Source organism: Physeter macrocephalus, chromosome 8, assembly GCF_002837175.3.
Source record: "Physeter macrocephalus isolate SW-GA chromosome 8, ASM283717v5, whole genome shotgun sequence".
NCBI lineage: Eukaryota > Metazoa > Chordata > Mammalia > Artiodactyla > Physeteridae > Physeter > Physeter macrocephalus.
The window spans coordinates 79,394,740-79,408,419 of record NC_041221.1 but is presented as its reverse complement, the minus strand read 5'-3'; the positions used below and the strand labels follow the sequence as shown (position 1 = coordinate 79,408,419).

General features: G+C 33.8%; 1 protein-coding gene across 5 annotated transcripts in view; it reads right to left on the bottom strand.

The window, feature by feature from the left end:
- SCAMP1 (secretory carrier membrane protein 1) overlaps nt 1-13,680 on the bottom strand; it is a 113,043-nt gene that overhangs the window by 54,705 nt on the left and 44,658 nt on the right. For all 5 annotated transcript variants that reach the window (XM_028493001.2, XM_007129835.3, XM_055086628.1 and 2 more), the window contains 4 exons: nt 12,911-13,009; nt 11,535-11,643; nt 9,230-9,358; nt 4,801-4,960 (listed from right to left, as the gene is read on the bottom strand). In XM_028493001.2, the coding sequence (XP_028348802.1) occupies nt 4,801-4,960; nt 9,230-9,358; nt 11,535-11,643; nt 12,911-12,988 (476 nt within the window). In that variant the 5' untranslated portion in view covers nt 12,989-13,009. The remainder of the gene's footprint in view (nt 1-4,800; nt 4,961-9,229; nt 9,359-11,534; nt 11,644-12,910; nt 13,010-13,680) is intronic.

Here is a 13,680-nt window from a genome sequence, read left to right as displayed (position 1 = left end):
AAGCAGAAACTAACACACCATTGTAAAGCAATTATACTCCAATAAAGATGTTAAAAAAAAATTCCAGCCACCATTTGTTGACCACCTTTAAAGACAAATATTTTGCACATATTATCTCTAATCTTCTTATCAACTCTGCAAATGTTATGCCCAATTTACACTCAAAAAACTGAGGCACTGAGAGGTTTTACTGCATTTTCGTAACAGCACACAGCTTTTAAGTGGGGAAGCCAGAATTCTAACCCTTTCTTAGTCTGTTTCCAATAATCATACTTTTTCAACAAAACACTGCTTCATTAATAATTACCTAATATTTTAAAGTATTTACATAATGCTTGGTGATTTGTAGAAGCATAAAATTAAGAACAAAGTTTTTTAAAAAATATGTAAATGACAAAATGACAACTCTGAGTTTAATTCTGATACCTAATAAACTTAATTTTGAAAAGCACGTACGCTTGAAACTTCTCTATAAAATTCTTCTTCAGATTCAGGCAATGGGATTAATTCAGGGAGGTCAAAGTCCTTTGCATATATCAGTAAAAGGAGCTTCTTGGTTGAAAACTAATGTAACTGAGCAGGCCCTATGGGGCCTTCCTGGGACAGACCATTCATTCCCTCATATCCTCCACTGTAGCTCCTCTCTGAAGTACCTAGATAATAATATCTGATGCACACTTCTCGGGTTGTTTTATAGATGCTAAAACTACCACCAAATAGAAGAAATTAACTACTTGACAAGCATGAGCATGTAGCCCCCAGACCTACTGGCGCCTAAGGATTGATAACGTTAACCCCTGTTACATCACCAACAAGCAGTCAGAGAATTGTGTATGAGCTGTTCACATACCCTGGGACACTCTTCCCTCACCTTGTCTTTCAAAATGTTTTGCTGAAACACTTAGGGAGTTCAGGGGTTTTTGAGCATGAGCCACCCGTTCTCCTTGTATGGTACCTTTACAATAAATGCTGCACTTTCCTTCACCACAACCCAGTGTCAGTAGATTGGCTTTACTGCACACAGGTGAGTGGACCCAAGTTTGGTTCAGTAACACTAAGAGAAGTCATATTCATATAGAACAGTATTTTATACAGTTTAAAACTCATCTTTTTCAGGGACATTCTGATATTTCAATGGTTCCAGTAAAAACAAGGTTTGGGTTTTTTTTTTTTCTGATTTCAGAAAAGAATGTTTATTAAAAACTTAAATCCTCAAAAAGATAATCCAAGAAGACTCATTTGAAAATAACTAATCTTCTGTTTAGAGATATATCACAGGTATGATATCAGTATTAAAGTACTCTGTATTTCAAATTTTGGGGGTGTTTGACTATTACTGTTTTAATGTATAAATTCTACTAGCCAAAGTTTCAGTAATGCCTACTTTTAAACTCGTTTATATATTATATATTTCTACAGGGCAAGTACCATGTCTTCTTTGTATCTCCAGCCTAATATATACTGTCTGTATTCAGTGAGTGATTAATTTAACCTTAGGTACTTATTTTCTAACTGCTTTACAATCATTAGTTATTTATCTTAACATCTCCCTAAGAGCATCAAGTGAACTCAATAACAAACTTGCAAATGAAATACTGAAACAGAAACTCAGATGACACTGGAAAACCAACTTCTCACGCATGATAACTAATTTTAAAATGATTATTCCTAAAGAGAATCAAGCTTTATCACATTTTAAAATCATTAAATGTAATTATCAGTATGATTTAGTATATGAGTTTATTGATTATAATCACTTAAATGTAGATTTAAATTTTTTCAGTAGGCTCTAAAGCTATTAGCAAATACTTTAACTCAATCTAAAGGCATTTTATAATTCAGTTAAAACAATTATATTTTTCTTCCCAGCTTAAGAGTTAATATACAAAGAAGGTTTACTCAGCCATCATGTTATTAAGCAAACTACAACAAATTCTTGATAACAAAGTTAACTATTAACCTTTAAAAAGGATTTACTTTTAGATTATGAGTCAACAGGGAGGCAAAAAAGGAGATAAAGTATATATGGCAATTAAAAATGCAACTTCAACTGACTAAGGGACAAAAAACAAAGAACTGATCAGTCTAGAATAAAGACTTCCTAATATGCCCTCTAGTTATTTTCAGCACCCCACGACAAAGCTAACAGCTACTCTAGAAACTTGGAATTACCACCTATCTACAAGGGGGGAAAAAAAATTCACCGGACAACTAAAAAAAAATCTGATCACATTCTCAGACCTAATGTCCCTCTAATTTGTATGTTTGCAAAGACTGGTTTATTCTAAAATCAATCCCTGCCATGTTTTTCTTATTGCTTACCATTCTCTTCTTCACTTCTAGGGAAATTTGAAGAAATCAAGTTCACAGTAGGTATTTAAATATGGCAATAGAGGCAAATACATAATTAGCCAGAGAAGAATAAAACTTGAAAAACTTTTAAAAAGCACTTTAGCTTCACTCCAGTCTGATTAATAAAAACTAAATGCTTTCAATAACAACTTCTTTTAAGAAATATGTGAATCTGGCCTAAAAGATTTTAGTGACCCATTTTCTACTGACTTACGTAATATGTTCAGATGCTTGTGTTTCATTTCTTAATCATCAGTGTTGAAAGAGAATATGAAACATTTGCACATCCTGTGACTCTGCCCCTTCTCAAAAGGCTGTAATCCCTGTCAAAATTGATCTCAAATAAAGCACTTACGTGAATACGTAAAGTCTATTTAAAACCCTGTATTTAATGTAAATAATAATATCCAATGTATCTGGTTTAAGATTTCCATATTGAAGGGAGAAATCTGTCATCAGTAAATGTTTAAAAAACTTTACCAGATACTTCAGAAGAGACTTAACAGACCCAGAAACCACTGGCAATCTGGGTGAAGAAAATGCCAAAGTTATACACTGAGAAGGTATATTAATTAATGATTTAAAATACTTTCAACTTTCCCCTAAAAAAACTATTCCTCTCAGTTCTGCTCCAGACAGTAAAGCCCAGATAATTAACATATTTGTGATACATATATTCTAAAGGGTTGAGATGCAGCTAAGAATTTAGCCCAGGGGTTAATAATGCCAGAATTAAAAATGTTCCAGAAAGCATTTTTATTTTCACTGGCAAAGAAAAGGAATAAAAGGAACCAAGCGACTTCAAGTGATAAATGGCAGAAAACTGGCTTTTTATAGTTTGTTCTGGCTACATTTGTCACAGAAGCCTTAAAATTCAAAGTCTCTAGTTTCAGGTCATTTCCAAAGTCTCAAAGACATCCCCATTCCCACCCACAAGCATCATTACAGATACACTGGTAACATGATGGAAGTAGGCAAGCAGAGGCCCCATGTCAAAAAATTAAAAATTAAAAAACTTGTGAGCCAGACTTAGATAACAAGGAAAAGAGCAGCAGTAACTCTCCTGTTCACGCAAGGAGTAAATAGGTCCCTTTTATTCTTCTCCAACCTACATCTATAGGGGTGACCCTCCCCATTCCTTGACAACCAACCTCTCACATTCCATTAGATCCAAAGATTTTCCTCCCTTTCCCTCCTCCCATCTCTTTTCTTCCCTTCATTCCATTTCTAACCAATTTAGTTTTCTGTTGAATGACATCTTTTTTCTCCAAATTCCCTAATCTTCCCCCTTCTCCTTCTTTTTCGTTTTCTGTTTACGTATTTGCGTTTCTAATTTCATTTGGCAGGGCTTTGGGGGATGGGGGTGGTGATACACATTCTGAATAATCAAAGAAATGTTTTGTTCAAATAGAAAAACAAAGTTAAACAACTGAATGTGGCCCTCTAATTTCCCTAATATATCATCTGCACAATACATGCCTATTTCCTAGTAATGCTGCTCCTCATACAGGAGAGTTGAAAGAGGTTTGTTATTCATAAATGAGTTTACTCAAATAAAAATAAGTTGATAAACAATTGAATACATGGACTCATCTAGGGCTATCATCTAAATCAGCATTTCCCAATGTTTATTTCCTAAAACAAGAGTCCAACAAGGTACTAAACACACACGCACAAATAATGGTTTCATGGTCATATCATAAAGCACACAAGGCTCTTAAAGAAGTCTAAGAAATTCTGAAATGAAGAAACTTATTTTATTATCCCACTGTCCCAAACTTAAGCTAATGAACTTTTTTTTTCTACAACATCTTGTAATACCCCACAGAACACGCATTTAAGAAATGTTAATCCTAACCATTGACTAAAATATACCATGCAAAGTAGTATAGTTAATCTTATAGTCTAAACAGTTTTAAAACGTTACTGCATTTTGAAAAACCAAAAATGAATTTACACAGAAAATAATTACCAAGTTGCTAGTTGAAAAGTGGCTCACTTTAAATATCACATGTATATTCACCCTACGTAGGCTACCTAGGTTCATTTAAAAATTAGGCTGTAATCACCACTTCTGATTTTTTCTGAAGGGGAGAATAAAAAGTAAAATTTTCTTTAAAGTCAAGTGTATCATATGGAATAGAATCTTTTACAAATATTAAGACCTAAGATTGTTCTCATTTTTTCCCTCATTCATTTTCATGTTTGATCTTTTTCTCAAGTGGGAGAAAAGAATGGGATATTATTTGTTACAAAGTCAAATGAATACACGAGTATGTTATATACGGACTTAATACACCAAGATGTTATATACAGACTTTTCTGAAGGTATATTATACAATAAAAAATTTGAAAAATGAAAATATGTCACTTTTCTCTTTAAGGTGTACTACAAATTATTTACTTCACAGGTTCTAAAGAGCATATTTTAAAGTACACACATTTTACCTGAAAGCTCCGTAAAGTGGTCTGTACCAACAGACAAATGAACAAGGAGTAAAAAGCAAGAACCACAGGATACTCAATCCAAAATCAACCCCTCTTGGAGGATCAACACAAAACCAAGCCAAGCATCCGAAGATATTTAGAAACAGTGTTACAGCATGGACTGTGGAATCAAAAAACAAAATAGAAAAGAAATGTTTACATTCAATTTATGTGTTCATTCAACAAAAATTATAAATGAAAAAATACTTCCTAAGAGCAAGTGTATTCTACCCATGTTTCCATTTAGTATTTTTCAAAACATTGTTGCTATTTCTTACATGTTTGATTTGAAAACAGAGTATTCACAAGTAGAAGAGTCCTAATACATGCACTGTTTGGCAAAAATTCTTTTGGCCCTCCCCTAATGGGCAATTACACAGCTAAACCAGAGATGCACAACCTTAAGGGGTTCTCCCCTGGGAAGGAAACATATGATGACATGTGATGTGTCTCTTGATTCAAGGCCCAAGCAGAAAAATAGTGGCTGCCAGGAAAAGAACCAGGACTTGCGAGGAAAAAGATCCTACACTCAGAACTATAATTTTTACAGAATGGGGTGGCAGGCTCCTCGCAGTGTGAACTACACAAGAGAAGAGAAAATAGAGAAGTGCCCTGCGCAATCTCACTGTAACATTTTTAAGCAATAAAATTAATTAGAATCATTGGACTAAAAATACTAACACAGCAGAAACTTCCAGTGACTCTACAGTAAATCTATAAGAATTATTAACTCATTTTCATAAAGCTGTCCACTTTTTAAGGTCCTGGGATTAAAAACAATGTTCTGGTAGGGGATTACACTTATTTTTTTTAAAAAAAGTTTACTATGATGCACTTTACCTGCTGTGGTAGATCTTTCTTTTCATTAACACAAATAGATCTTGGCAAATTCTTCCTATATTGTTAGTAATTACTTTCCCTGATAGACCAAAACCCAAAAATCTGAGTAACATCTAAGGACACTATGATCCTAAAGAACAACATTTACCCATTATAATTAATAACTTTTAAGAATTTTTTAAATTTATCCACAGGCTGAATTTATTACAAGAAAGAAATTATTTCAAAAGTTAAAATACTGTTTAATGTAAGCTACCGATACAATAAAAATATACCAACAAGCTACTACTTTAATTAAAAATAACAAAGGGAAAACCTAGTGAATGTAAATTTAAAAACTCAACATACATTAAAAAAACTTGAAAATCTCTTTAAATTATTAATCAAATAAAATTAATACTTAATGAAACAAGGTATAAACACATTCTAGGATGCCTCTAAATTTGCTCTCATCTAACAACCAGATAAACACACAAACTCCACAGAAGAAGAGCTCCAGAGGAGGAATGAAAACACCTGGGTTACAGTGACATAATAGCGAGCTAATCAACCTCTGTGCATTTCAATTTTTCAACGGGAGAAATGCAGGAGGCTCTTCCAGCTTTAAAATTCCACCCCATTCTACTACACAGGAAAGACTGTTACTTATTCCCATTAGGATTTCTAACTCATGAAAGCTAGCTTACTAATAAATTTACTCAAAATCCTTCGCCTCGAAATAAAAGTAGTTCTGTTAAGGGCATAAAAACAGAATTCAAGAGATTGTGAGATATTATTCTGTAATATTAAATGGCATCGAATTACTTAAAAAATTTTTAAATGTTCAGAACATTCTAACTCAAATTTCAACCTCCAAAGAAATAACTTTTCAAGGTTTATCTCCTAATCTGCTTAAGAAAAAAAAGACAGACTATATCGGTATGAGTATTTTAAAGTTCACAAAAATTCTTCCAAGTATAGATAAAAATATCAATTGAATTTTGTGTAATCTATTAAAATTTTTTCTATATGTGTTTTCATAGCAACCAACAACCATGATCAATAATAGGTCATTTATTTGTACCCCAATGAAAAGTAAACATCTAGGCCTACTTACTGAACAATCAGCCCACTTACACAGAGATCAAAAAACACATAGAAAGGCAAGGTAATGTGAAATGCATGATTCTATGTTGCTAATTTCAATCCAATTCCAATCCACTTGGTGGATTCCAAGTATAGGTAAAACACTAAAGAAAATTTTAGGCCATTTCATTTACATGATTTCCAAGTTGAATGACCCTCCTTGTTATAAAATTTCCATTTGCTTTATTAAGCACTCAAATCTGGTATTAGTGGACCTAAATTTGCAACGATCACTAGAATCTAAATTTGCACCTATCACTTTTCTTGCTAAGTTCTGCATTACAATATAGATACCTAAAATAAACAAATTTAGGACAATATATACCTTCCTCACTAAGTGGTCTTTAATGTAGCTGGATTTTTTTCTTTCTCTTTAAATTCAAGAGTATACTCAAAGAGGCTGAGATTCATTTCATAGCAGTATTTCTAATTGCTTCAGTTCCTTTAGAGTGAAAATTATTTGCTTCAAGTAAGGTAACTTTGAAACCATATCTTCATCATATTTGGGTTTAAAATGTAAATTACTTCTTTATTTTGGTACTTTGTAGGTGGTATAACATGGAAATCTAGACTCTGGGATCTAGAGTCAAGCTACCCAACCCCAACCTTACTTGCTGTGTAATCTTGGACAAGTTACCTCAAATTCTCTAAGCTTTAGTTTCCCAATCTATAAAACTAGATAATATAGTAGCTGCTTCATAACATGGTTAAGATTTAAAAACATAATGTATATAAAGTGATTAGTTCTGTGCCTGGCACAAAGTATTGATAAATCCTCCATAAATGTTATCTCTTTTTTTTTAATGTTATCTCTTGTTATAATTATTAGTACAATGTGAAAGCATTAGTCAACTCCAAAATCAGTAACAAGATGACACTTCTTGAAAACAATTTATTAAAACAACCTATATTTTATGAAATTTAGAGATAGTGCTGACCTAGCACTAGATCTTACTTTGTTCCAGGTAATGCTTCTTCAAATTGGAACCTTAACTGGATGGAATCTTGAGCCCTCTTTGAATACAGTTAACAGATCTGCCAACTGAATAGGGCTAGGAAAAACTACAGCCAACTATACTATTTCTAAGAACCTCAGAAAGTTATATATTTCTAAGACAAAACAGACCTATTTTGAAACAATCAGCATTGGTAAAGCAGTTAACCATTCAGTTAAAATTAATCATTTTCCCCATTCAATCTCTATTTACTAAATTCCTTATAGAATTTTCTTCCAACACCCATCTCCCCCATTTAAAATGTTTTTTCACTAAAGTCAAAGAACTTATGCTTAAAATGTGAGGCCAATTTCTGCTCATTAAGAAAATAATTATTTTATAATCTGCATATATTTTATGATATATTGATTAAATATGAGTTGTTTAGTATGGACATATATGGAATCAAAATCTTTAAAAATAAAAATATGTAATACTACTGACACTCAGGATTAACCAAAGAAATCAGATTAACAACATAACTCAAAAGAAACTAAGAGTTAAAAATGTACTATCCATAACGAATCACTTCTCATACTCCAAAGCAGTTTCACAAATGTGAAGAATACCCCTAAAAGATTTTGAGGAAAATGATCTCATATACTTGGTGGAGGGAGGCTCCCTAATCATACAGTAAGAACACACAAATTTCCTCCAACGAGAGTTTACTCCACAATGTGTCCATTAACCCAGCAACTGTGCAGATGAGAAGTCATGACAGCTACCTCTCCTACTGACACAGTGATGTTAAATGGGGCTGAGACTGCTGTTTGGAATAAAAATGCAACAGAATAACTGGGAATTCTGTGTACATACAAAAAACTGGTAACAGCTTGACATTTAGTTTTAATATTCCATGTGTCATAATTATATTCAAAGCAATGTGAACATCACAGCCTAAAATGTATGTCCTAACGTTCTATTTAATGAAACATCCTATATTAATTAGGCACTTGCAATAATAAAAGTATTCCTCACCACTTGAAAATGAAAAGTAAATTGTGCTCAAAGCTCTAAGAAAAATAGTTTATAATATTTCAATATTTTATGCCCCCTTTTAAAAAGTCATAATGCTTTAATAGCCTTCATTTGCATAAAAATCATATGAGTAATTTTTTCAAAGCAAATATTGCCTTGATAACATTTTGCAGGGAGAAAGGATCATTGAAAATTCTACTGTATGATAGGGAAGTCCTTTCCTCAAAAGAATGCCAGTTCTCAATATATAGGTCTTCCTCAGCTAACAACTTAGATTGTCACATAGTATACAATTTTGACATACCTAAATATGACATGATTCACTCAAAATTAAAATATCTATAAGAAAAGACCAATTTATGATACTACCCTTATATGAGTTTTTAAAAAGTGGATTTTGACAATAAAATATAAACTTTTTCAAATAAATATATAATTTGTTCTATACTCACACATCCATAAGTAGTACATAATCTTTACTGTCTTTTGGAATTCTACAGGAATGTCTACAGAAAAATCCTGATAGAAACAAGGTCCCACAGGAAAATTGTCAGGAAGAGGTGGCCAATTGTTTTTCCTGCCTGCAAATAAAAAAATGAAGTTATTTATATAAGGACAAATATGTGCTATTCTTTTCACATGTAATTATTTGTTTCATAATAAAGAAGAATATTATCTATTCTTTTAATAGGTGTTTCAAAAATATAACACTGTATCTCTACATTCCTACAACTCTGAAAACCAAGCTTTTTATTTTTAAAAATTTTCCCAGAATATCAATTTAGAACTCATTAGATGGTAAAATAATTTTCCAGTGTCATACCACTTATGTAAGTTGAAACAAGAAAAGAAAAAAGAGCACAGGGACATATCCTGTGACTCTGTCCTAAAAAGAGATTTATTTCAAAGTCCCAAGACTCTGGCTCTCACATGAAGGCCATGAAGTTTTTAAGTCTCTACAGATTTCCTCCTCCACGTCTTCAATCTTTAAATATAACTCCTAATGCATGTGGAGAGGGAAGACCAGCTTCTGAATCTTTCAAGTTTTCTACTGTTAACTCCATAAAGAAACATAAGATAACCAGTACCAAAGAATCAAATTTGGAAATCTTCAAGTCTGAAAAAAATAATGTCCAAAAGACACATGTAAGAAAAGCATAAAACTATGTGAAAACACAACACAGTCATGAGAAAGAAGCTGAGGAATTATAGCACCTTCAAAAACCTAGAGAAAAAACAAATTCCAACTGTAAGGAGAGAAAATGTGTCTATTTAAAGAAACTAGACTGAAAATAAGGCTTGGGAAGTGGTGTGGGGAAATAAAAAACTAAAATTAAAGAAGAAGTCAAAACATTGAAAAGAGAGAGTAAAAATAGCACCTAAAGGCCATTTTCTTATTTTAGATATTATATCCCACATTTTCAAAGATTAGATTTTACATACTTTTTCATAGACCAGGAAATTCTTCATAGTGGGAAAAAAAGCATCTTCTATTTCTGATTCTTCCCAACATGCCTCCACTGTTTTATCATTCTTTTCAAACTACATGTTTTTCTTTCATTTTTCATACAAGTCTCATACTACTCGAGAAGCAGAGAATAGTAGTAAAGAACAAAGGCTCTGAAACTATCAATAGAAGCGCCTAGACACTTACTGGCTAGGAGGCCTTGGGCAACTTATTCAACCTGCTGAAGACTTTGTTTCTACATCTGTAAAGTGAGAATTCACCACCCTTCACAGAATTGTACTGAGGATGAAATGAGCTAACAGATGAAAAGTACTTAAGTGTATAACATATGGCAAGTCTCTTAATTTACCACACTTCATAACTACTTCATTTACTAAAACATCTCTCATAGAAGTAATTTGTATTAGTCAAAGCTAAGGGAACAGGACAGATTTTCATTACATGTATTTTAGAAATATTGATCTCAATTAAACCTCTAGTTTCTCCTTTCACAGATGCTGTCTCTGATTTTGTAAGCAAGAAAATGGCCCAGGATAAATGTGTCCTCATGAGGCACTAGACTTACACATTCCAGGATAAGGAAGAAATAGTTCAGTATCACTGAATGTTATCACTGTCACTCCATCACTACCCAGACATACTCACAATGACTTGTCTAGTTCTCTCATCCCTTCTTACCCAGAGACTTGCTAGCTTTCCCTAAGCTACTACCTTGAAGTGACCTTTGGTAGTCACAGCCTGAATGAATTTCATAGGACATAATCAAAATTCACCACTTACTTATTCCTTTGGAATCATCAGAATACCCCAGGCTTCTTAGAGTCATCTCACCACAGATGCTTTTTTTTTTTTTTTTTTTTTTAAACATGGTTTGACATATACGGATATACTTGTGAGGACAGGGGCAGATTAATTTGAAACTGGTCTGAATAAACCAGCAGTTAAGAGTTAAATGTAGTCAAACATAGGGCACACTCCCATGTACTCATAAAGCTTTAACAGACCGAGGTAAAGGCCCAAGAGCAGAATCAAAGACTCCTGACCTTACAATAAACCAAAATCATCATATTTGCATTCAGAGGCTAACACTGTTCTAATCTATCAAAACACTATGTAAATCAGCCAAGATCAGAGAGCCACAGAGCATCAGGTAGAAAATCTGCCATGTCTGACCTCCTTGCTAGAATAACAGGGCAGAGTTTTATCCACAAACCAAATGATCTAGAGCTAGTGCAGGCCTATTTTAAAGAATTTTAGTTATTTTTATTTGAAACTTCTTAGGATATTACCATGTTGACTGAGATTTTGCATTTCTCGTTCTCGACGATCTAATTCTGCTGCTTTTCTTTCTAGTTCTTCCTGGCGTTTAAGAAGTTCAGCTTGGGCCAAGGCATGCTCCTAAACAAAAAATAAGGGAATACATTGTCAGAAGTATAAAATACAGTAACATTTCTACTTCTACTTCTACTATACTCCTACTTCTCTACTATGCTAGAAACCTAATTCAAATGCTCTTTCCACAATATAGGAATTCACTAAAGATTACAGTTTCAGAAAATATTATGGAAATATTTGGCCCATTTTGGCCTTTTGGTTATGAAAACCCACAGTAGAAATGTTGGGCCCATTAAGACAAGAAAAAATTCTCTCAGTAAAAGCAGTTAAAATCCTAAGGTAGGACTTGAGGACACAGGAAGGGGGAAAGGGTAAGCTGGGATGAAATGAGAGAGTTGCATGGACTTATATATACTACCAAATGTAAAATCGATAGCTAGTGGGAAGGAGCCGCATAGCACAGGGAGATCAGCTCGGTGCTTTGTGACCACCTAGAGGGGTGGGATAGGGAGGGTGGGAGGGAGACGCAAAAGGGAGGAGATATGGGGATATATGTGTATGTATAGCCGATTCACTTTGTTATACAGCAGAAACTAACACACCATTGTAAAGCAATTATACTCCAATAAAGATGTTAAAAAAAATCGTAAGGTAATTGGGAAAATGAAATTAAGGTGAACTCTGTGCCTAAACGAGAGTGAGGGACTGAGACAAAGAGAACAGCTGAGGAAAAGAGACAGATGGAGGAAAGGGCAACTGAACTGGCTCTTATGAATTGGGTTAAATGGTACATAAGGTTCCCAATGCAGGAATATTATATAATATCTTATATTTTATAAGATAATGAAGTGAAAGGAGGATATGGTTAAGAAATTCTGGTTTATAACTCCATCTGACTTTACGTAATACCAGGCATCCTATTCATCTCTTTTTTTCTTGGTATTTTAGCCACCTCCTACTTCCTACCACTGTGCTTCGCTTAGCCACCATAACTCTCTTCCAATAATATCTATTGATATATCATTGTTACTTTAATGGAATTGTGCATTAAAATGTGAGACCAAAAGCAATAAGTATTTCTCTACACAAATTATACACCAAGATGATGTATGAATTCAATAACTGCTAATAATGGAGTAAAGCAAATGCTATAAGCTGAAAAAGAGGTATGAGTATAATAGGATTGAGAAGCTAGCTAACCCAGACTCAAAAGTGAGTTAAAAATTAAACAATAAGGAATGCACTATACAAAGAATTATTTTGCTCTGAAAGCAAATGTTATTGATATTGTAATTTCCAATATGAATTTACACATGTAACATGAACTAACCTTTGCAATCTGTGTATAAGCCGGATGTTCCTCTGTTGGTTTCATTATTGCTGGTTGTGTACTGGGTACGTTAGGCATTTTCACATTGCCCGGTGGAGGCTAGGAAGATTAAGAAAAGGACAAATTACGTAACATAGAAATCCAACTTCAACTTCAACTTCTTTCAAAAAGTGTAACACCAAGAAAAACCAAAATGGCAAGAACTGCCTCACTTCCTCCCCTGAATTCTCATAATCCAGTGTGCAGTAAAGAGCTAGTGAAGCTCTTCAACTCCATCTTCTCAAGCTCACTCATTTCTTAACTCTTCAATGTGGCTGCTACCTCTAACACGACACTGTTAGCACTCTCCTCCAGAACACTATGCATTCAAAACAAAACAAAACGAAAACAAAAAACCTTCAAGTATGTTTTTTTAGTAAAATACAGATAGCACCAAACTGAAGAATATACACCAAGGTTAACTGTCAACTAGGCTGTCAACTCTTCCCACCTAACAAAGCTATGTGCCAGTGCCCTTAAAAAGTAAATATGAGAGGTCCTGGCAGAACCCCACTAATACTCCTTGAAAAGAATAAGAGGGGAGACATTAGGGAGATGGAAAATAAACTGCACAACCTCCACTTTGCCAGTGACGATCAACAGTACGTGAAAGTAGCAAGTTCAAAAAGGAGGTAGATATCTTGGGCTTCCCTGGTGGCGCAGTGGTTGAGAGTCCGCCTGCCGATGCAGGGGACACGGGTTCGTGCCCCGGTCCAGGAAGATCCCACATG